At 31.3% G+C, this 24,359-nt stretch overlaps 3 protein-coding genes across 5 annotated transcripts; 2 read left to right on the forward strand and 1 right to left on the reverse strand.

The window, feature by feature from the left end:
- The first annotated feature begins 673 nt into the window (after positions 1-673).
- Positions 674-4,547, forward strand: LOC114380381 (60S ribosomal protein L3-like). Its single transcript, XM_028339400.1, has 6 exons — positions 674-791; positions 925-1,027; positions 2,313-2,423; positions 3,024-3,328; positions 3,606-4,015; positions 4,098-4,547. The coding sequence occupies exons 1-6, from the start codon at positions 678-680 to the stop codon at positions 4,354-4,356; spliced, it is 1,302 nt and encodes a 433-aa protein (XP_028195201.1). The 5' UTR covers positions 674-677; the 3' UTR covers positions 4,357-4,547.
- Positions 4,548-5,732: 1,185 nt separating this feature from the next.
- On the forward strand, positions 5,733-9,942 carry LOC114380162 (splicing factor 3B subunit 4-like). The gene is made up of 9 exons (XM_028339109.1): positions 5,733-5,912; positions 5,985-6,033; positions 6,108-6,196; positions 6,270-6,326; positions 7,025-7,087; positions 7,181-7,246; positions 7,501-7,587; positions 8,899-8,992; positions 9,102-9,942. The coding sequence occupies exons 1-9, from the start codon at positions 5,808-5,810 to the stop codon at positions 9,584-9,586; spliced, it is 1,095 nt and encodes a 364-aa protein (XP_028194910.1). The 5' UTR covers positions 5,733-5,807; the 3' UTR covers positions 9,587-9,942.
- A 1,327-nt stretch (positions 9,943-11,269) lies between these two features.
- Positions 11,270-13,645, reverse strand: LOC114377896. Of its 3 annotated transcripts, none has more exons than XM_028336366.1 (2): positions 13,421-13,645; positions 11,270-12,726 (listed from the first exon to the last, which is right to left on the reverse strand). In XM_028336366.1, the coding sequence occupies exons 1-2, from the start codon at positions 13,421-13,423 to the stop codon at positions 11,533-11,535; spliced, it is 1,197 nt and encodes a 398-aa protein (XP_028192167.1). In that variant the 5' UTR covers positions 13,424-13,645; the 3' UTR covers positions 11,270-11,532. The 3 variants fall into 3 exon arrangements, with proteins under 3 accessions (XP_028192167.1, XP_028192166.1, XP_028192165.1); XM_028336365.1 differs by having other exon boundaries at positions 11,270-12,766; XM_028336364.1 differs by having other exon boundaries at positions 11,270-12,813.
- Between the last annotated feature and the right edge of the window lie 10,714 nt (positions 13,646-24,359).

Genomic DNA, 24,359 nt, shown 5'->3' on the forward strand with positions numbered 1-24,359 from the left:
TATCATTCTTACCAATAGGTAGCTTAGACAAATGTAGCTTTAGAGGTAATGGAGAACACAAATCGAGATTTTGTGATTCATTTTCTTTTTTATTCAATTTTTAAAAAAATAATAGAATAGAATCCCAATTTCATTGATTAAGTTTTTTTTTATTACAACGAAATCATGATTCTATTGTAATGAGGGGGGTGCCAACAAAAATAACAACGAAATCTCGATTCCATTATGATAAAAAAACTTAAACAATAGAATTGTGATTCTGTTATGATAAGGGGGGTGCCAAAACAAATAATAACAAAATGTTGTGATAAAAAAAACTTATACAACAAAATTTTGTTTTCGTTGAGATAAGGAAGTGCCAAAAAACATAACAATGAAACCATGATTTCATTACTGTGTCTAAGGCAAAAAAATATACAATAGAATCGTGATTTCATTTATAATATATAATGAAATTACGATTCCATTGTGAGAAAGAGAGACAAATTTGATTATGTAGTGAAAGTATCATTCTATAATACATTTTATTCAATAAAATTGTGAAAGAACATTATTCAATAGGACCAATAACAACCCCAATAAAAATATACTAGCTTTGGGCCCAATTAGAGGGAGAGTCCAATAGTCCATATGCTTGCTTTCGGATCTGAAGCCCAGTTATTTTAGGGTTGGAAAGAATGCAGTGCGGCGCGGCGAGTGGCTTACATATAAGTTATAACGACAAAGGGTGTAAGCGAAACACCCATTCAACATTTTCTCTGTCTATCTCTCGTTGTAGCGTAGCGCAGCAGGTATGTTCCCAACCATTTCCTGCGTTCTGTTCTGCTCTGTTCGGTTATGATAGATCCGTTAGTGTTTTCTCTTCCGTTTTGCTTTTCTTATGAATGAATGAATGCATGCTTATATTTTGAGTGAATTTGACAGTTGAATTTGGAAAACAAGATGTCTCACCGCAAGTTCGAGCACCCGAGACACGGTTCCCTTGGCTTTCTCCCAAGGAAGCGAGCTTCTCGTCATCGCGGAAAGGGTGATCCTCTTTTTTTTGTTTTGTTTTGTTCGTTTCTGTTGTTTACTTTCAGATTTAAATGATGTTGTTAAGGGTTTTCTTTTCAGATCTAAAAACATTTAAACTGATTTGTTCGTTCGAAAGTTTTTTTTTTATTCGTGTTATCGTCACTTCCTTGTGTTGAGTGAATGAAATTGCTTCCGTAAAAAAAGTGACTAATCAAGGCTGGAATCTCAGAAACGGCTCGTCTTGCCAAAATCCTATCAAAGGTTTTTGGAATGGAAAACATATGAGCTCGAGAATTGGCATACATTTTGCCATAGGCCTTTGGTTTGGAAGCATTTCTTCATCACTACCGGGATTTGGCACTGACACGTGGAAATTTTAACAGTTTTTTCTATTTAATTCACTGAATTGAATTTTGTAGCAGGATTTATACGAGTTTGCAGTATTCATCCTATACTATAGAATTTTTTTAAATATTATTGAGGTTTTTAAGTTTCGGGTGGTCGTTTGAAATATTGATTTTGAATTATATTGATATGTGTTAATGATTTATGCACTGAAACTTGGAAATTAAACAGTTTTGTCTATTTAATTTATTGAATTGAATATTGTAACAGGATTGATTCATGTTTTAAGTACCCTTCAATCTTCATGAAGTATTTAAATTTTTTATGATATTATTGATCTATTTAAGTTTTGGGTTTTGTTTGCAATGTTTATTTTGAATTAAATTGATTTGGGTTAAGATTTTTTTAAGTGGTGATTTATTTTTGGACTTTTTAATTCTAAAAGTACTTTGTAATAAAAAACTTGTATAAATTATCCAACTTAATCAATTTGGGCGTTGAATCAGTTTGGAATCAAATATGTTAAACATAAATTAATCCAAACATATTGCAATGAGTTATGATTTTATTCCCTTTGGGGGTAGGGCTTTGCAATTCACAGACACAAACACATGTTTTTGGTTTGTGTGTTCTGTATTTTTGTATTCATTAACATGTAATTTCTTTACTGTGTAATTACATAATCCCAACAATTATATTTGTTGTTGATTGTCTTTGGTGGGGTTTGTCAATTTTATAAATATTATTTCTTAACGGATGGTACACCATCTCTAAAATACACTATTGTTTTTCTTCTACCTTTGTACAAGGTAAGCACTTGTAAGGGTTTTAACTTTTAAAAATCATGCTGTCTAATTCCTCAGTCTGTATACCCTACACTGCATGAAATAAGCTTCCGTCAATATGTTATGTTTGATAATTCTTGTGACATGTCTTTCAATTTGCTACTGCAGTGAAGGCTTTCCCAAAAGACAATCCTAGTCAACCATGCAGGTTGACTGCCTTTGTGGGCTACAAAGCTGGAATGACCCACATTGTTAGAGAGGTTGAGAAACCTGGATCAAGTAAGCATGATTTTTTTTTAATTCCCTGAAGGTGGGAAGAGACAATTGTATTTGCATTGAATTGTTTAACTATAGCTTTGGAAAAGAAGATTTACAAGTGTGCTAGTAAAAGTCCTAGTGATTAGACTTGATCCAAACTCTGTTATTTATGCTCTCACTTATCTTGGGTAGTTTGCTTTCATGTATGTAAATGACTTTGTTGTAATTTTTTGTATTACTAATGTCTCTTAGGAAATCTTAGATTTCTGAGTATTTTTCTTGTTTCAATGTGAAGATGGTAAACTATTTTAAGTTGAAAGTATCTAAGTTGTAGGTGTTTTGTATGTTTTAAACATAGTGAAATCAACTTCCAATGATTTTTTCTCAATTTATTTTTTTGTATAATTTAGGTTTTAATCTTTCACTTATCTATATTCCATGACCAGCAAATTACATGTATCTAATATTTGAGATGCCTTCTATAAGGATGTTGTTGATTTCCTGTTTTAGCATTCTTTTTAATATCTCCATCTGATCAATTCTTGGGCTATTATTTTCTTTTACCTTTGTGGCTTGTATGTTTCTTGCTTTGTACGTGATAACATTTTATGCTGTTTGTAGAGCTTCACAAGAAAGAGACATGTGAAGCTGTTACTATCATTGAAACTCCTCCATTGGTTGTTGTTGGAGTTGTGGGATATGTTAAGACACCTCGTGGCCTTCGCACACTCAATACTATTTGGGCTCAGCATCTAAGTGAAGAAGTCAAGAGACGATTTTACAAAAACTGGTGCAAATCAAAAAAGAAGGCCTTTACCAAATATTCAAAAAAATATGAAACCGAGGAGGGAAAGAAAGATATTGAATCTCAGCTCGAGAAATTGAAGAAGTATGCAACTGTCATTCGTGTTCTGGCTCATACTCAGGTAAAGGAATTGTTTGGATTGGATTTTATTTAAGTTTGTTTTTCTTTCTGTAACTTTTGAATTGATTAGTTGGTAGTTTTTCTAGCCAGGCATAGTGAAGCATAGCACAGAATGTGTCTCTTTGCCACCATGCAAGCTTGGTTCTGGTTCATACATCTGACGATATAATTTTTTAGTCTTATAGTGTTCCAATATATTAAATATAGTCCGTGTTCAGTTTTGTTATGTTAATATAATGGTTTCGTGGTATTAAATTGTTTTTCTTTGTTTTCTGAAGATAAGGAAGTTGAAGGGTCTGAAACAGAAGAAAGCACATTTGATGGAGATCCAAGTTAATGGTGGGACAGTAGACCAGAAGGTGGACTATGCATACAGCTTCTTCGAGAAGCAAATCCCAGTGGATGCTGTTTTCCAAAAAGATGAGATGATAGATATCATTGGTGTGACTAAGGGTAAAGGTTATGAAGGTGTTGTAACTCGTTGGGGTGTCACTCGCCTTCCTCGCAAGACTCACAGAGGTCTAAGGAAGGTTGCTTGCATTGGAGCTTGGCACCCTGCTCGTGTTTCTTTCACTGTTGCCAGGGCTGGTCAGAATGGATATCATCATCGCACCGAGCTGAATAAAAAGATCTACAAGGTTGCAAAGGCAGATCAAGAGTCACATTCAGCCATCACTGAATTTGACAGGTACAGGTGTTTTTTTGTTTCTATTTTGGTGATTATTATATCAGATTGTGCAGTATTTGATCATCTTGTTTGCTAATGACAGGACTGAGAAGGATATTACTCCTATGGGTGGGTTCCCTCATTATGGGGTGGTGAAGGATGATTATATTATGGTGAAGGGATGCTGTGTTGGACCGAAGAAGCGGGTTATCACTCTTCGTCAGTCGCTTCTCAAGCAGACATCTCGGGTGGCTCTGGAAGAGATCAAGCTCAAGTTCATCGACACCTCCTCCAAGTTTGGACATGGCCGCTTCCAGACCACTCAGGAGAAACACAAGTTTTATGGTCGCTTGAAGGCTTAAATTCTTGTTTTCCGGATAACTTGTGCGATGAAAATTTTTGCAGCAAAACAAGACATTTTAGTGGTGTTTTTTGTTGAGTCAGACAATGGGTACAACACATTCGCAGAGTTGTGTTTCTTTTAGTTTGTGCTTTGAACAGTTGTATTTTTTCCCCTCTTTTATTATAATATCAACTAATTTATTATGGCTAATATTGCATTCATTTTCTTTTTTAAATTTCTATTTGATCAAATGGTGGAGTGGTACATGTGTAAGCAGCTATATATCAGAATTTCATTGTGCCCATGGTTTAAACAACCAAACTATTAAAATTTGTTTGTATTTTAAATCCAGTTTATATTGTTTTTGAAAATGGTTTAAATTTTTTGAACCAGTTTGAAATCAGTGTGAAAGCCGGCTTGGTTTTAAAATTGATTTTAATCAATCAGTCTTCTAACGCAGTGAACAACATATGGATTCGTTAAATGAAAGAAAGAGAATTTTAAACACTTGTTCGCATCATGGTAAGTTTGACTGTGCATAAGCTCTTGAAGGTTGGTTCGGAACGTTGAAATTCTATTGAACACTGAACAAGGCAACCTCCTTCAAATAAGTGTGAAATGAAACCTGGGAGGGAGACCCCAAAGTTAATAATTAACTTCGACCAAAAATATAAATAAATTAAGAAGTATAGTTTTTATTCAAAATTATAGCATTTTTATATTTAATAATATTAAAAAAAATAGTTTCTTCTATAAAATAAGTTAATTTTTTCCCTCAACATGTGCTTCTATACAAACTCTACCAAACTCAAACAAATTTTTATAAAATAAAGAATATTTTAATAGTGATGCTCTATTTCTCAAGTTGATGTAATTCATATAATAATAATAATTATAAAAGTCATTAAATTTATGTATATATTTATTTGTGATGGTATGATGATGAAAGTCTTTGCCTTTATTACTTATTAGTGTATATATTATTTATAGACGTAAAATATATATTTTAGTCTCTTAAATTTAAAATAAGTTTATTTAATATAAAATATATAAATTTAATTTTTCAAAGTGTACTCATACGAACATAATAAATAATTAGAAGATATACAATTTTTCATTTGAATTGTTGTTATTATATCAAACTATACAATTCATTCTGCATCTACTTATTCTACTAAAATTTTGTTTTGTTCTTATTTTAATAATTTACAAAAATTAATGAAGAAATATTTAATATTTCAAACAAACATCAAATCTATGTGTTATATATTTTTTTTTTCGTAATCATCTGATTCAGCTCTAACAAATTGGAAGACTAGTAAAACATTATTTTTGCTAAAAATAAAATTCAGATATGTATATACATTATACTTAGAGAAAGTGATATATTATATAAAAATATTGAAAGAAAAATCTTGCTCCGGCGGTTCATTTGATTTGAGAGTTGGGAGTTGAATCCTCTCTGATTCGATGACGACCCGAATCGCGCCCGGTGTGGGAGCCAATTTGTTGGGTCAACATGCCGCCGAGAGGAATCAAGATGCCACTGCTTATGTCGGAAATCTCGACCCTCAGGTAACTATTCTTTCTCCGCACTCTTCATTTCTTTATTGTCACTTCTCCTAAGTTCTAGGGTTTCTGCTGCAGATATGTGAGGAGTTACTATGGGAGTTGTTTGTTCAGGCTGGTCCTGTCGGTAATTTCTTTTTCTCTTTTCTTTCTTTCTTTCATTTTATGTTTCCTACAAACTCTTACTTTCATTTCTCTCAGTTAATGTCTATGTTCCCAAGGATAGAGTCACCAACCAACACCAGGGTTATGGTTTCGTTGAATTCCGCAGTGAAGAAGATGCTGACTATGTATGCTACTCTTCTATTCTCTTTCCATCTCACTCTCTAACCCTAACTAACACATTCTCTCCATTTTCTGCAGGCCATCAAGGTGCTTAACATGATTAAGCTTTATGGCAAACCCATCCGTGTCAATAAGGTATGAAATTGTTCTTGTTCCTGTGTTTGCTTCCCTTCTGAATTCAATTTTTATTTTCTTCCTTTTTAATATTTTTTGCATGTGTCATCCAAAGTATTAATCAAAACAAACAGCCATTTACCGATTCATGATTGCCGTGAATCTCCATGACCACTTCTTCTTGAGGGATGTTAGTTCTCTTGTATCTCAGTACTCGATGCTTATGCATAGCCTTAGAATGGGATTATCTTTCTCCTTCCACTTAAGGGATGCATGCAAGAATGACAATGCGTGCCATGCAATTTTGTTACATAACCATTATAGTGCCACCATAACACTATAATGTGGCATTTTTCGACACCTCTGCCGTAGGCAATTTGTGAAGGGAGGCTCGCTATGGCGTGCTTATGTGACAGAATTCTGGCATTCTGCCTTTGATAACCTTGGTGCTAGGTAGTATTGAACTTTTATTTTACCAACCCATATCGTATGCAATTCCCAGATAATCATTCTTTATAATTGAATCTCTCTTATTTTTTGCATAGTGATTATTCTTTTCATATCTGTATTTTGTTTGTACAAACTATGTAGTACTCTGTTCAATTTCTGCTATATTTCTTCCTTGTAGTAATGTAGTTGTATCAACACCCTTGTCACTTGATTAACAAAACATTTAGTTTTCATGCTGTTTGATGGATTTTATGATTTTTTGGTTCTAGGCATCCCAAGATAAAAAGAGCCTGGATGTTGGTGCAAATCTTTTCATTGGCAATCTTGATCCTGTAAGTAACCAAATTATGCAAGTGTTAATCAGACTCATGCAGTTATGCATTGAATTCAAGACTTAAACATGAGTGTTCCTAATGTTGTTGCAGGATGTAGACGAGAAGCTCTTGTATGATACTTTCAGTGCATTTGGAGTTATTGTTACTAATCCAAAGGTTTTTCTCTTTAAATATTATATATCTAATTTCATCATGTTTGTGTCACTTAAGTAACAGTATCCAGCTAGTAGCAGTTGCTAATACTTTTCATGCTTTGCCATTTTCTTATCTCTCTATATTAGCATTTACCGATTTTTGTTTAAAAATGTTTGGTATCAAGCCAATGACAATTAAAAATAACCACCACCTGAAAGGATTCATTTCACTCAACATTATGTATATGATCTGATATTCAAGGCTTTTTGTTGCAGATCATGAGAGATCCTGAGACAGGAAATTCCCGTGGTTTTGGCTTCATTAGCTATGATTCATTTGAGGCATCTGATTCAGCCATTGAGGTATGCCTCAGTCTAGTGTTTGAGTCATTTGTAGGAATATAGTGTGAGGCCAACCTTTCATTCTTTTGTTATACTTATTCAGCACATGTGGATCTTGAATTGGAACTAACTCACTAAAATATATAAACACTCCAGAACAAATAATAATATATATGGGTTGGCAATCATTTATAAAATCTTAAACTCATTGACCAGCTTGTGGTGTATGTAGTCTTGGATTCATTTGTAGAAAGCATTGTTGGGAGGGTTTCACCCTCTAGGGCTTGACTGTACCTTGAGAGATTTGTGTCTCTTTTACCGTATGGGAGAATACTATAGGAAACCAAAAAGAGAAAAAAATCCATTGGGGCTATATAAGATCCTGTATTATAAAGTGTAACATCAATACCCAAAAGGAAATATTTACAACTGTTTTCATGTTTCATGCCATAAACAAATGGTAACAATAAGATAGCAAACTATATATTGAATCCATCGAAATTCAAGGTTCCAATAGTTAATATCTGACTTCCTCATCAATGCTTCATGATTTGTTGGTATCATTGCATCAACGGTAGCTTTCTAATATTTCCTGTTTGAAATTCTAATATTTCTTGTCTTCTCTAATTCAAACGGATCAAAATGAAAAGAAACATGGTGTAGTTTAATCTTGCAGAAGAGGGAACAACATGAGGGAAAAGTCACAGACTGTTTTTTGTCTGCATCTTGAAACTGAAATAGGGAACAACCCCATCACTAGTGAAGAGTTTAAAGAAATTAAAAGTTAGATAATTTTGTATTTTCATTTGTATTACATACCATGTTTATTTTTACTTTTTGGTGTAATGTGGGGCAAAGCCCAAAGGAAAAAGACTACTCAAAGCTACAGTTAGAAACCCCATTACTTAATTTTTTATGCCGATGTAGTTTTTCAAGGAATATAACTTTAGGAGATCTTCTAATCTATGTAGGACAGGGTTGTGTGACCAGAAGCACAAACCCTTTGTATATTCAAATGCTGTAATGCCCCTTCTAAAGAATGAAGACTATTGGGAAGCATGCTTATATTGTTCTGTTAACTCTTAAGGTTAAATTGGATGGAAGGGTTGAAGTTGACATTATTAATGTTAAATTAAAGTAATATAATTTAATAAATTAGGATGGAAAAATCAGCCCAAGTTATAAATGAGGGAGTTTTATTTTTTATTAATGTATTTGTGAAAATAAATTTATCTGTTTCAATTTTGTTGTCTGGGTATTCAAATCATTCGTAATAGTAGAATATAAAAGCATTCCCACGCCACTGATATTGAATTTTTCTATATTTTGTAGGCAATGAATGGACAATATCTTTGCAATCGTCAAATTACAGTGTCATATGCTTATAAGAAAGACACTAAGGGTGAACGGCATGGTACCCCAGCAGGTGAGGTCCTTTCTTGCTACTAGTACTATCTACTTTTTGGGATTAATTCATGCATATTGTTTGTTTTTGTAGTATCTGGCTATCTGCTAATATTTCTTCTATGGTGCAGAAAGAGTTTTGGCTGCAAGTAATCCAACTACACAGAAGAGCAGGCCTCATACTTTATTTGCCAGTGGACCTCCAACACTTCCCAGTGCTCCTCAGGCTAATGGGGTTGCTCCAGTGCCTCCCCGACCCTTTGTTAATGGGGTTGCTCCTGCTGCAATTCCTACCCTCCGTCCACCACCCCCTCAGGCTGCTGCATTCCAGCCTATGCCGGTGCCTGGACAACCAGCGTGGCATCAGCAACAGCCAGGTCAAACAATGTTATCACCCGCGATGCCACCACCTCAAATCCAGCAGTTCAGGCCACCTCACCCTGGTATGCAGCAGATGCCACCACCTCCACAAGCTCCACCCAGGCCTCTTCCTCCACCATCAGTAATGGCAAGTCAGCCACCACCTGTTTGGCGACCACCACCCCCTCAGCAGCAGGGTGGACGGCCTTTGCCATACCCTCAGTCTGCAATGCTGCCTCCACCACCTCCCCAGTAACCCTGTTATGCCACCGCCTTTGAATTGGTGGAATGCAAATCGTATGGAATGTTTCTGATCTGAATATCGGGATTTTTGCCCATTTATTGTTAATTTGTATTGCGTTATATTTGTGAACTAGTGTAGATTGTAATATGAACATCCTAGAGAGTCAACAATCATAAAATTATCCCTGCCTAGAAAAGAGAGACTTTTGAGTTTTGGCTTTACCGCATGATATCCTCATTTTATCATGTTTTCTTGTACGTCGGCCTCTAGATTGGTAGGTTGCCCTCTGAGATGCACAAGATAATTGATGTGTTCAGGACGAAACAACCAAATGCCTATAATGGAGATTATTGAGTTGCAGACTTTAAGTTCTTGTCATAGACAGGGCATTGATACGGGAAACATTAAATTAATGTGCATGGCTAATTTTGGCAATGTCAGTATGTAATAAGCATGCATGAATAGTTTTAAGAAAAAGAAAAAAATTTATTACTTTTTCCTTGGATAGATATTTTTCTAAATTTTCAGAAGTGTGTTTATTTATTATTTCTATTTATTATTTATAAAGGCATTAGAAACCTTCTTTGAAGAGTATGTCTATCAATTGTATAGAAAATAAGTGAAGAGAAATAGGATGGAAAAATGTGTTCTAACTTTTGGATGAAGAGAGAAAATAGAGAATTTTATTTTTGAAAAAGTGAGATTCACGAAAAGTTATTTCCCGTCAAGTAAAGAGAAAGGAGAAAAAATAATTGAGGTCATAACTTTGATTTTATGTATTATGTTTAATTTGTCAATTATTGTATTAAAAGTTGTCTAATACTCCCTCCAATCAATTTTTATAAGAATTTTACACAAACATTTTTCTTATAAAAAGGACTGGAGTTAGGATCATGCATTTTTTAGGGATGACACTATATAAATACTTATTATTTAGTAGTGTAATAGTAGTAGTATTTAATTGACTTGGTTTTAACATGGTGTGATACGATACACAATTTTGATCTTTGTTATTTTATTGGAAATTTAAATGATGAAAGTTTCTTCATTATTTATATTTAATAGTTGAAAAAATGTCGTTATTAGTTGATTTTTTTAGCTTTTCTTTCTTCAATTTTTTAATATTTTATTTAGGTCTGTAAGGTTAATCCGTCAACCAGTAGCGAGCCAATATAGGGCAGAAGCATACCACATATTTCACAAGCTCATTTATTTTTTGAGCTAACCTAACCAAAGCCAACCTTGTGGGTTGAAGGGGTGACGACTCAAGGCCTAGGGATTGAAGAGTCCAAAAGAAAAAATAATTACTATTATATCATTCATTCTCTTAACTTCTGAACATGAATAATTTCTTAAGTTTCCAAAACTCAATGATTAAAACTTTCAATATCTTTGATTTTTAATCTTGCTAATCATTGAGCTAATAAGTCACATGGTTAACTTCCGATTTTTTATATGTAGTAAAAAGTTTGATGATTGTTCATTATAGTTATAAGAATTCATTACCTATCCTATTACTTTTTTTTAAGGAGAAGAGTTTTAAGATATAAAATATAATTTATGCATCTTTTATATGATAAAGAAAGTTTTGGTGCCATTTTCCCCACCAAAATTAGAGACACTTCAGACAATTCGTTTTTATGTTATATTTATATCTCACAATAAAAAGAAGAAAATAGTGTGATGTAAGCATACTGTTGCAAACATATCAATCAAATCACTATTATAAGCTCCTTAATGGAAAAGAGAGATATCCTGATGATTTGCTGTAATATCCTCTCATCCATTGAATAAAAATTGGCTAACACCACACAAAATGCTTAAAATGTTTGTTTATTCTTTTATACATACCAATTGCTTAAAGAGACAGAAATTTTTCTATGAAAAGCAAATTGTAGCTTTCTATAAACTGGGAACATTCGGGCAATATGACTTACATCTCCTTACATAAAAGACCTTCATCTTGACCTCCTTCTGCGATCATTTGTAACTTGTCTTGAAGTTGAAACACGAGTGCTTCCTCTGCGAGATGAAGAAGGGTCCAATGTACTAGTCTCAGTCTGTATGTTATTATCTGTTGTCTGAATTTCTGAGCCAATATTAGCAGTGGTGTCAACATTCCTACTAAAAGGAGATGTAGAAGCTGCAGGTGTGGAATCAGTTGCAGCAACATTCCCATTATGAGTTGAACTTGTATTGACACCATTTGTCTGGTGATTATGAAAATATGACTCAAGGTCCTCAACTAATCTTTCAGCAGAATCCATCGCAGAATTTAATGCTGATGAAAGGGATGAAAATGAAGCAGCTCCTTGCACTAACAAGGTTGAAATTGGAGTCTGAGAGGAACCAGTACCTCGATCATTGCTTGATGGCGGGCGAGATTGAGCGAGCAAACCATTATTCCTATCAGTTGCAGCATTGGGGTTTTGTGACTGAACTCGAGCTCCTAACCCACCAATAAGGTGATGAAACCGCCGGATATTTAGGATTACAGAAGAAGATGCTCCCTGACTTATTAGCTGCTGCCTAAAACTCTCAATTCTGGGTGCAGCGGGTCGAGGAGGAATTCTCAAACCAGCTCCTTTCAATCCTGACTCACAACTGCCATCGGCACTTGAATTGCCATAAATCGGAAAAATGCCAGTTTCAGTGACCTCTCCTTTACAAACAGGGCATTCCCTTGCATTTGAATAGACAATTTGCACCTGATAGAAGCATGGCCAACAAAACAAATGACCACAGCAGGTCAACACAGGATCTCTTGCCCTGTCTAAACATATATTGCAATCATAGAAATTTCCAGTGCTTCCCCCTTCCTTATTGGCATCTGTTTCAATCCTCCCCAATGCCTTAGCTACTAAATGGGCACCTTTCCTTTTGAACCCTCTCCCACTTTCAACGACTCTTTCCTCAACTTCCCGGCTCGGCATTTCTTCTTCACGAGCATCAGCTAGCGCGCTGGTTTGTCCAGTAGAGTTGGTTATTTGGATTGGAGTGTGAAACAGCGGCCAACTCGAATACTGCCTGGTTCTGGAAGTTATCGCTTCAAGGCGCCTAATACGGTCCTGCACATGTTCATGGGCAGATTCTAGTTCTTCCAACAAAGAATCAAATTCATCTGGAGAAGCGTGAGTTGGATCCGATGGCTCCTGATTCAAATCAAGCTCCATTATACATACACCTTGAGTTCTTTTTTCAAATTATGCAATCAACAACAATTCATATGCATCAAGACCCTAATACAATTTTGAAAAACAAAATAAAAAATCAAATTCAGATGCTCATGGATTCAAATAAACATAAACAGTTATTCTCCGACATAAAATACTCAGTTCCTGACTTGCTCAAACTAGAGGAACCTCTTATTCTCCATTTCTCAATCACCCAAAAATTTATATTCCACTAAGTCTTAAACATATACAGTTCATTTTTCATGTTTATGCAATCAACCACATTTCACATATACCCTGAGTTCTTTTTCCAAGTTTATGCCATCAACCACATTTCATATGTATCAAGAGCCTAATTCAAATCTTGAAAAATAAAAACAATAAAAAAATAAACTCAGATATGCTCGTGGATTGAAATAAACACATACAGTTATTCACCAACATCAAAAACACTAGAAAAATATATTATTCTCAACTTCTCATATACCCAACAATTCATTTTGCACTAATTCTTTGACATAAGTGACTTTGAACGAAATGCAAAAATTCATGACCCAAAACAATGATAATAACGGTAAACTAAACTGAATCGGAAGAGGAAAAACTCTAATTGAATAAAAATTGTGAATGAAAACAGAAAAGTGAAATTGAGTGAAAAGGGGTAAGGAATTACCATTGATATGAGGATGTTGTTTCGTTGAATTTGGGTGAATCGATGATGAAACACGTTGGGGTTTATTTGTATGATTCCAAAGCGCCATTCACATAATAAACATGGGAAGAAGACATACCTAATCGCTAGGTTCTCTAAAGTTTTGATTTTGCAATTTGCAATACACTTTCAGTTTTGCTTCTTTCCCCCTTGTTAAATACAAGAAGGAGCATTTAATACAACCTAAGCAACAAAAAAGTATTTTTCTTTGGTCTAATTATAAACAATAATCGATTTAATATCCTTAATTTGTTATTAATTCTATATATTAAATACTCACTCATTCAACTTTAAGAATTAACATTAAATTAGACTATTGCTTCACTTATAATATTTAAATTTAAGAATACTTTTAAAATAAAATTTAAATTTATAATAATATTAAATGTCGTCATTATTTTTTTTGGTGTTGATGATTTATATTAAGTTATTTTGAATAAAAGTAGTATTAGATCTTTAAAAAAAGTATTACTTTATTTTTTCATATTGTTAATTCAACAAAGTATTAATTTTTATTAATTATTTTTATTATATTTTCACCTAGTCAAAGGAGAAGGTATTAAATGAGAATAAATTACCCAGTATTTAAATTTATGATCATATTAAATGTGATCGTTACTTTTCTTGATGTTGATGATTTATATTAAGTTACTTTGAATGAAAGTAGTATAGATCTTGAAAAAAAGTATTGCTTTATTTTTTCACACTGTTAATTCAACAAAGTATTAATTTTTATTAATTATTTTTATTATATTTTTACCTAGTCAAAGGAGAAGGTATTAAATGAGAATAAATTACCGAGTATTTAAATTTATGATAATATTAAATGTTATCATTACTTTTCTTGATGTTGATGATTTATATTACGTTACTTTGAACAAAGGTAGTATTAGATTTTAAAAAAGAGTATTGTATTATTTCTTTCACATTGTTAATTCAAAAAAGTATTAATTTTTATTAATTATTTCTATTATATTTTCACCAAGTCAAATGAGAAGGTATTAAATGAGAATCAATGATTGAGTATTTAAATTTATGATAATATTCAATGTGATCATTATTTTTCTTGATGTTGATGATCTATATTAGGTTACTTTGAACAAAGATAATATTAGATTTTGAAAAAGAGTATTGCTTTATTTTTTTCACATTGTTAATTCAACAAAGTATTAATTTTTATTAATTATTTTTATTATATTTTCACCTAGTCAAAGGAGAATGTATTAAATGAGAATAAATTATGAGTATTTAAATTTATGATAATATTCAATGTGATTATTAATTTTTTTGATGTTGATGATTTATATTACGTTACTTTGAACAAAGATAATATTAGATTTTGAAAAAGAGTATTGCTTTATTTTTTTCACATTGTTAATTCAACAAAGTATTAATTTTTATTAATTATTTTTATTATATTTTTACCTAGTCAAAGGAAAAGGTATTAAATGAGAATAAATTACCGAGTATTTAAATTTATGATAATATTCAATGTGATCATTACTTTTCTTTTTAATGTTTATAATTTATATTACGTTACTTTGAAGGTAGTATTAGATTTTGAAAAAGAATATTGCTTTATTTTTTTCACATTGTTAATTCAACAAAGTATTAATTTTTATTAATTATTTATATTATATTTTCACTTAGTAAAAGGAGAAGATATTAAATGGGAATAGATTATCGAGTATTTAAATTTATGATAATATTAAATGTGATCATTACTTTTCTTTATGTTGATGATTTATATTACGTCACTTTGAACGAAGGTAGTATTAGATTTTGAAAAAAAGTATTGTTTTACTTTTTCACATTTAAAAAAAAATTATTTGTTAATTCAACAAAGTATTAATTTTTATTATATTTTCACCTAGTCAAAGGAGAAGGTATTAAATGGGAACAAATTACCAAGTATTTCAATCAAAATGATTTATCTTAAATGATTATATTTAAAGACAATTTCTCATGCAATTTTTCATAACACATATATAAGTAAAAAAAGATCTTGTATGTTCGACTTAAAGCAAATGTAATTGATTTTCTTATTTAATGTTATCATTAATAAAATATCATTCATTTAATTCTAATTATATTTTCAATGAATCCTTTTTATTCATGACAAATAGTTTCAATGAATGCCATTTTAAAAATAACCTTATTTTTTTACTTAAGAGTAGGAAACTTAAATAATATCAACTAACTTATTAGTTATTTTTACTTATACATGAACCAGGAAGAAATATTACAACCCATAATCTATGTTACTTCCTCATGTCCTATCTATAAGACTCAACGAGTTTGTTCCTTTTATAAGATATGAATTCATAATGCTCTTTACATTAATTATTTTTAAACAAAAATATTTATAGTTAGTAGAGATTATAATGACAAACAATAAAAGTGAGAGAAATGATATTATTAGACAATGGTAGTTTTAGAAAAAAGAATATGATCTTGAACATATTTCTTATTATCAACTAAACTAATCACTCTCCTTAATCTAACTAAATTAAGTAATTGAGTCTTATAAATAGAACCGAAAAGAGTAATATTTAATATAAAATTTTATTATGCAAATTATTCAAATAAATCTCTAAAAGCACTTAACAATTGGTATCTAAATTTTGTCCTTAATAATTTTTCATAACTATAACTATTTAATAACATTATTATTTCTCAAGCAATTTTAAGGGATATGCATTTTAAAAAGAGAGAAGTTTGACTTTTCTATTTCTATATTTGTATTTATCTTTAAACTCCGTATAAAAGCTTTAAGTTTAACTATGGTTTTAATTTTTAAATTTTGGGTAATTTCGTTTTTTGTTTTCTAAATTTAAAATTAATCTTTTTAGTGCTTGTAATTTGAAAAAAAGAAAACTTGTTTTAGTGTTTCTGTTCAAACATCAAAATGAATACTTTTGAAAGGAAAACACATATGGGATAGGATATTTGATAATAAGAATGCAAAATCAAAGTGGGTTGGTTACCTTGTAATCAACTTGTAATTTGTTAGTTATGTAAGTGAAATTGCTAACAACGTTTAGGATAAAGGGACCAAATCAAGTTTTTTTTTAAATACAGGACAAAAGATCAACTTTAAATTTAGAGGACAAAAAATATATTTAGGCCAAAGCTTTAACATAACTGTTAATTTGATACTCGTTCTTGTAAGCATTAAAGAGAAGCACTAAAAGCATGACTCTTGAATTGGCGACTTTCGAGCATTCAAAATAAATACCCAATGACATCCTGTCAACAAGTGTATGATGAAGTTTCAATGAAAACAAAACCAACAACTAAAAACACCATCAACAAGTCAAGCCAAAGTAAAAAATAGAAGATAGAAGTATGAGATCTGAAATATATCACACACAAGACCAAGATTAAAGAGCCAAGGTCTATGTCAAGGTTCAAGACCAAGATTAAAGAGCCAAGGTCTAAGTCAATATGTCACACACAAAATGTCCTCAGAACCTTGAAAACTCAAATTTGGACCTGGTGGTGTTAGAAACTTGAGTATGAGATATGGAACTAAAGCCCTAGCAACCAAAAATCGAGTCTCAAACGGAACTTGAGTTTTACTAGCTGGACTCAAGTCCCAGATGATAAACTCAAATTTCACGAGTTTGACAACCCAAAATAGAAGATTTTTCCTTGTTTTTCAAAAGTAATTTTTCTATAATTAATTGGATTAATGGGATTTCAAAAATGGGAAGTTTTCTATGACATAATATATCTATTTCTAAGAAAATATGAGCTTGTTTTGCCTAAGAAGAAAATCAGATCTTTAAAGATAAATGTAGAGAGGTATTTCCTAAAACAAGCAACTTTTCAAATAAGAGATAAATATAAAGCGAATCAAAGATAGATTTAAAATATATCTCAGATAATTCTGATCTTAATCTATCTTTTGAAAAGTCCAAGTCAATACATACTATAAATAGGTGTCTTATTCATAGAAAAATAGAGAAGTTGTATGCCAAATAGCTTGGATAATTGATGTGTCTAGAGTGAGAAAAAGAGAATGCTGAGTTCTTAAGTGAGTTGTTAGTCACAACAAGTTGTCACTCAAGGATTAGACCTTGAGGGGTTGTCTCAGAACTAAGTGTAGGGTTTACAAAGGGGTGTCCTTGGAAGGGTAGTCAAAGATGCAACATAATCAGCTTTGTCTTTGTAATGACTATACTTAGTGGAAAATCTCAAGTTGCAACTTGAGTACTGGGTGTAGGTTGGATTGACTAAACCGGTATAATATGTGATTGCCAAAATAGTTTTCACTTAACAATTAATTTTTCCTTGTTGATTTTGTGTAGTTAGGAAAAATATATGAAAGATTCTAATTAAGAGGGCAACTAACTATAATTCCAAAAAAATAAATAAACAATATACACCAAAAGAATAAATGAATATCATATTTACAAAAAGAATAAATTAAAAACGAACTAATCATATTATAAAACTAACATATTTACCTCAAGTAAAACATTAAATATTATAGAAACTAAAATTATAAAAGTAAACCAAAGCAAAAAATTATTTAACAAAACTTTTATATATATATATATATATATATATATATATGTATATATATATATATATATATATATTTTTTATAGTATATATTATGCTTCGAATTCACTACGAAACACTGTCAAAATTTAGTTTCAATATATGTGCATTGTTTCGCTGTTAAACATGGGAATTTGAAATCCACACAAGTGAATTATAGTGACAAATTCCATAGCCATTGCTCACTTCTATGATTTTGTTCATATCATAGGTGGGACACTCAACACTTACATGATTGGGAAAGTTTCCCTTCAAACACCCACTTCTACACATGTAATCTTTGACAACATTTTTTTTTACCTAATACTTAATAAAATATTGCTAAAAATATTTGGTAACATTAAAAAAATATGGTCAAATTACAAATAAATGTTACTCACATGTTTTGGTGATATTTTATCAGATGTTGTGCATAACTTGTGTTGCTAAAACCTTTTAGTGACATTTTTTTGACTTTAACAACATAGGCAATACATAACATTTGATTATATGTCACAAAAAATATTAGTAACATTTATTTATAATTTAATGATATTTTTTGAATGTTGCCAAAGACTTTTATCAATATTTTATTAAATGTTAGATAAAAAAAAATGTTGCTAAAGGTCACATATGTAGTAGTGATCCAAGAATGAAACTAAGAGGAGACTTATGAGATTGAGAACTGTAATGTGAAGGTAGCAGCCACACTGTTGTAGGGAGTTGTCACACCCATGTGGCATCTACTTCTTTCATTGCAAGAACTTCATGGTTTCCATGCTAAGATAGATTCCTACAACCAAAAGCACACCAAAAAGCGTAACAACGTACTAAAAGGAAAAACTCAGAGATTATGCATGAATATAAACATAAATCACCATGAAATGCATCCAATCTAAGTATGAAAAGTAAGCAAAAGATAGAAAGAAATGCAACGCATCAACATGTTAGACAAATAATCTTTATAACTTTCGTATGTATTTATTTATTTATTTATTTTTGTTGTACATACATTAATTAGTAATACAATAGGTAAGTTAATTTTTTTAATGATCCGGATTTGGAATAGATATAGATATTAGTAATAGAGATAGTTATGTGTTGACAGTAATTTGGTGAGGAATTAAAAGTTAGTAACAAGAAGTTTTTTAAACTTTCACCTACTTGTTTGTTTTATATGGAGAGACTTTATACATAATTATTTTGACTCTTTGTAAACTTTCATCATTTATCATAGTTCTAATAATTAATCTAGGTCACTTAGAACCCACTACACATAGCCTCACACACATAATGGGCTTGGAACCTTGAAAACTCAAATTTGGGCCTGGTGGTGTTGGAAACTTGAGTTTGAGATTTGAGACTAAGTCCTGGCAACCAAAACTAACTTGAACTTTGGTGACCAAAATCAAGTCCTAGATGGGAAGCTCAAGTTTCACGAGTTTGGCAACCCAAATTTGAATATTTTTCCTTATTTTTCAAAAGTAATCTTTCCATAATTAATTGGACCAATGAGATTTCAAAAATGGAAAGTTTTCTATGTCATTATCTATCTATTTATAAGAAAACATGAGCTTGTTTTGCATAGGAATATAATCTTATCTTTAAAGATAAATGTAGTAGAGATATTTCCTAAAACAAACAACTTTTCAAATAAGAGATAAATATAAAGCAAATCAAAGATAAGTTTGAAATATATCTTAGATAAATCTAACCTTAATCTATTTTTTGAAAGCCCATGTCAATACATACTATAAATAAATGTCTTATTCATTGAACTTAGTGCACTTGAGTAGACACATAAAATATAGAGAAGCTCAACTAAAAGTTATAGTATCCAAGCCTAGAAAAATACAAAAACTATGTGCCAAATAGCTGGAATCGTTGATGTGTGTCTAGAGTGCGAAAAAAAGAATGCTAGGTTCTTAAGTGAGTCATTAGTCATAGTTAGCAAGTTGTCACTCAAGTGTTAGATCTTGAGGGTTTGTCTGAGAACTAGGGCATCCTAGTTAGGTTGCTTGTTGACTAGGTGTAGGGTTTAGAGAGGGGTGCCCTTGGAAGGGTAGTTGAAGATACACATATAATTAGCTTGGTCTCTGTAGTTGTTGTACTTAATTGAAAATCTCAAGTTGCAACTTAAGTACAAGATATAAGTTGGGTTGACTGAACCAATATAATCTATGATTAGCAAAATACTTTCAACTAAACAATTGTTTCTTCTTGATTTTGGGTAGTTAGCGGAAAACATGGAAGATTCTAACTTAGAGGACATCAAACATCAATTAAAAAAAAAGAGTTTCTATAGTACATCAACCAATTATATTAAGTCTTTCTTGATTTTGATATTGTTGATTTTTTAACCAATAATAATTAAGTTACATTATCTCTTTATTTTAATATTTAGTAATAATTTTATTATATATTTCAAAATTAAAATACATTTTTTAAAATCAACTTTCTAATCTAACTAAACGAAACCTCAATTCAAAAATCTCAAGCAACAAACATCATTCAAATCAAATTTAAATGATGCTAGAGTTAAAAATTGTGTAAAATTGGAGACAGTGGCATTGAAGGCGACATCGATTGTCAGAGATGTCATCAATCATTAGAGGGTCATGGGAGAGGGACGGGAGTGTTCTGTTATGCTAAGGAAGGGTTTATTAATGGCAAAATGGTCAATCCCTGTTAAGTGATAAATATTAAAATAAATTAAAATACAAGAAAGACTTAATATAATTGGTTACTTTTTCTTTGACCACTAAACACAAATTTACCGTCTTCACCACCTTAGTCTATGCCTTATCTGATAGTCTATATGATGCTTCCAATTCACCACGAAACACTATCAAAATTTAGTTTCAATATATGTGCATTGTATCTATGAGTATTATGCATAACATGGGAGTTTGAAATCCACATAAGTGAATTTTCTAGTGACCAAGATATTAAGTTCAATATCTCCATATTTAAAAGAAACTAGAATACATTTTTGGTAGGGGTGACAAATTGGATTTGTCTGCCTCGACACCAACCCGCTAAACACGGACCAACATGTTTCGCTCCGCATTTCATATATAGATTTAAAGTGTCAGTCCATCCCATTTTTATTGGATTGGTTTGTAAAATATTAATAAAAAATAAATTATAAATATATTTTAATTGATTTTACCTTTTATAAATAATAAATACATACTAAAAAAATCGAAAGTATTACTTTAAATTTTGAATAATAATTTATTTAGACAAAAAATAAACAAATTAATAATATATATATATATATACCAAAATAGATACTAAATCATTTTTTAATAGAAAAAGATTTGACGGGTTGATCCACCCCACTTTTCTCTCAACTTGTTTATAGCATGCCAAAACCGAACAAATTGATGGATTTAAAATTCGAACTTGGCCAGAAAAAAAAAGGCCAAAACGGGTTGGCCGGACAAGTCCAACCCATTTTGTCACCCCTAAATTTTGGACTTTCAAAACAAATGCTTTTACATAAAAAAGATTTGTTAAAGAAACTAAATGTTTTGTATCTACACATTCAATAAATATATGTTTAATAAAAACTACATAAATAAGTGTATTTAAATGAATTAAGTTAGTGTAATACTACATGTTTTGGATTTATGAAATGAGACTTTTTACATGGAGAATTACTATTACCATTTATTAAAGAAATTTTAATTAATAGACCTCTTTTTAATAAAAACTACAAATGTCAACATATATAAAGAACAATATTTGTGCAAGGTTACGCATATTTGGAGTCACAAATGAGATATTTTTTGCATAGAGAAAAAATGGTCAAAGAAACTAATTTTATAGCGATTAATCCCTCATCGATCACCTACTTTTAATCAATTTTATGGTGCTAACTAATCATCACTACTAGAAAATATGCTTTTAAGATTGATTTTTTAGCACTTTCAACATTGCCTATTAATCGATGTTGAAACTACTGGCATTAAAAGTATCAACGCTAATATTGGTTTTTAAAAAACCGATGTTAAACTAAACTACACAACATTAATTTTCTAAAAAAACTGATGTTGTCAGTAAACCACAACATCAGTTCTTAGGAAAATCGAAGTTGTTTTGTGGCAAACAACATCATTTTTTCTAAAAATTGATGTTGTTTTGCGCAACAACAATGATTTTTCTAAAAATCGGTGTTTGTTTTGGAATTTTTCTTAATATCGTGCCTATTTTTTTAATTACCAACTATAATTATACATAACACAACTTGTCATTCAAAGTTGTGAACACTTTAAAAAAACATAAGTCATAGTTGAAAAGAAGTAAATGGAAACTTAATGTAATAAAATTAAAATATTCTATATGTTATATAATAAACTATTTATCCACAAAACGATAAGTTGACAAAAAGATTCATAGCAGAAACATTTCAAGCATCATTTCCTACGAAATATACCACCAAGAGTTATAAACAAAAATTTACAGATATTAGTATAGTATAATATATTTAAATTACAAACAAATCCAAAATAAAACAAAGTTAGATGTTGCATCTAGGAACTCAAATATAATTTGAGTTTTAGCTTCCAAATTTTGTGATTGTGCAAAAGTCTTCTATTCATAACCAATTTTTGTAAACTTCCTCCAATGATTATAAACAATCCTGCATTCCGTAATCTCTTCCAAATTTAGATGGGTGAATCCCACACATTTCATAAATGAGTATATGATGTTTGACACATCCTGAAATTAACATTAAGTTCATTTTAGATATGTATATGATTTTAAAATTTGATGAACATAAGTGCTTTTGTACTAATTATATATAATGTTGAGTTACTCATCAAATTGCTGCAAGTCACTTTGTACCCATTCAGCAGGACTTTAAAAGTGATTGACTTAGAAATTTGGTGGTATAAGGAGTGTCATTTAGGATAAGCTTTTGGTCCAGAGTTGCTTTTGAAGATGGTCAGGAAGAAAATACTCTGTCCGAAATGGGTCATTGTAACTTGATGATTTCCTGTGAATCCATAGAAATCTTTGAGTTCTGTCCATCCAATCAGTATAGTTGGGTTCACTAGATGTTGGTTGTATGTAACAAAGTGCATGTTGCTATTATTGTCTAGCAGATGCCAAGTATGCTCTAGTTGATCCTTCCATCTTACTTACAACAAAGGACCTACTCACTTCACCATAAGGATACATTTAAAGTAAATTAATACAAGCAATACCGATCTTTTATATAATGTTATGTTTCTTTGAGAATAGTCTTGAAATTCCTAACCTGATCCTTAATATAAACTGTGTTGAACATTTCCTTTGATTTTCCATCATTGTCTTAGCCATTTCATTCCAATTCTTTTTATCTTTATTCATCGTTTCTAAACTCCATTTACAATATAAAAGTTACTATTAATCCACAACATTTATTTTGCCTTAAATTTGTTCAGTCAACAACTATTAATCCAACATTGTATAGTCTCTAATCTAAAATTATCCTTTGGCTTAAAAGCTAGAACTACTTAAAAATAAATATGCATGTCTACCTACTAGTAGTAAACCAAGAGATATGAGATTGATCTAGTGCATGCCATGAAGTTGAAAGACACAATGTATATATCCATTTTTGAAAATCAAGAATGATATTCCTTTTGTCAAAGTATCATTTTTTTGCGTCAAGTTAAAAACCCTAACATCATCTTGGGTCTATGACAATTTAACATGGATATCTGCTTTCATATAATTTGATTATATAAGAAAATTCATTATTATTCACGTATACACATTTTTATTCATTATTTTTTTGTCTCTCTAATCGTATCAACTATTGGAAAAAAAAATTGGGGGCCTAAGGTTGTGATAGAATTCTCACACTAGCAAAAAGTCTCATTATAAGAACACAAACAAGACACATAATATAAGATTAACTACAAATTTGACTGCTTTATCATTTCTGGAAAATAAACAAAACATAGAATTCTCTTATTGGCACAAATTCCATATGAAATAGTATATTCAAAGTTTCAAATTGTTAGTATTTGTAGTCATTAAAGCATAACATAACTAGAAAATAAAACCTGAGGTCCAACAAGGATTATCTCTAACGACGTTGGTGAGGTGCTGAGAATATGAGGTTGAGTGAGGAATCACGAGGTCTAGCGGCGACACAACAGTGCGACAACAGTGAGGAAGTTTGGCGTTGCATCACGAGTGACGAATGCTGGAGTGTTATGTGGAAGATAGGTGAAGAGAAAGAGAATGGAGGTGCGAGAGGCAATGACGACATGGAGACGGAGAGGCACTAGGAAACGTTGTAGTGCCAGTGGTGAGGGAGTTTTAGTGCCACGAGTGCGAAAGCGAGAGATTT

This window comes from Glycine soja, chromosome 12, assembly GCF_004193775.1.
Source record: "Glycine soja cultivar W05 chromosome 12, ASM419377v2, whole genome shotgun sequence".
Taxonomy (NCBI): Eukaryota; Viridiplantae; Streptophyta; class Magnoliopsida; order Fabales; family Fabaceae; genus Glycine; species Glycine soja.

What these genes read in the sequence shown, in the direction of transcription:
- LOC114377896 (XM_028336365.1), bottom strand. Translation starts at nt 12,747, where the DNA reads ATGGAGCTTGATTTGAATCAGGAGCCATCGGATCCAACTCACGCTTCT.
- LOC114380162 (XM_028339109.1), top strand. Translation starts at nt 5,808, where the DNA reads ATGACGACCCGAATCGCGCCCGGTGTGGGAGCCAATTTGTTGGGTCAA. An exon ending in AACCCATCCGTGTCAATAAG is followed by an intron (nt 6,327 to 7,024) that starts GTATGAAATTGT and finishes TTTTGGTTCTAG; the next exon opens with GCATCCCAAGATAAAAAGAG. An exon ending in TCATTGGCAATCTTGATCCT is followed by an intron (nt 7,088 to 7,180) that starts GTAAGTAACCAA and finishes ATGTTGTTGCAG; the next exon opens with GATGTAGACGAGAAGCTCTT.
- LOC114380381 (XM_028339400.1), top strand. Translation starts at nt 678, where the DNA reads ATGCAGTGCGGCGCGGCGAGTGGCTTACATATAAGTTATAACGACAAA. An exon ending in GTTGTAGCGTAGCGCAGCAG is followed by an intron (nt 792 to 924) that starts GTATGTTCCCAA and finishes TGAATTTGACAG; the next exon opens with TTGAATTTGGAAAACAAGAT. An exon ending in GGTTGAGAAACCTGGATCAA is followed by an intron (nt 2,424 to 3,023) that starts GTAAGCATGATT and finishes TGCTGTTTGTAG; the next exon opens with AGCTTCACAAGAAAGAGACA.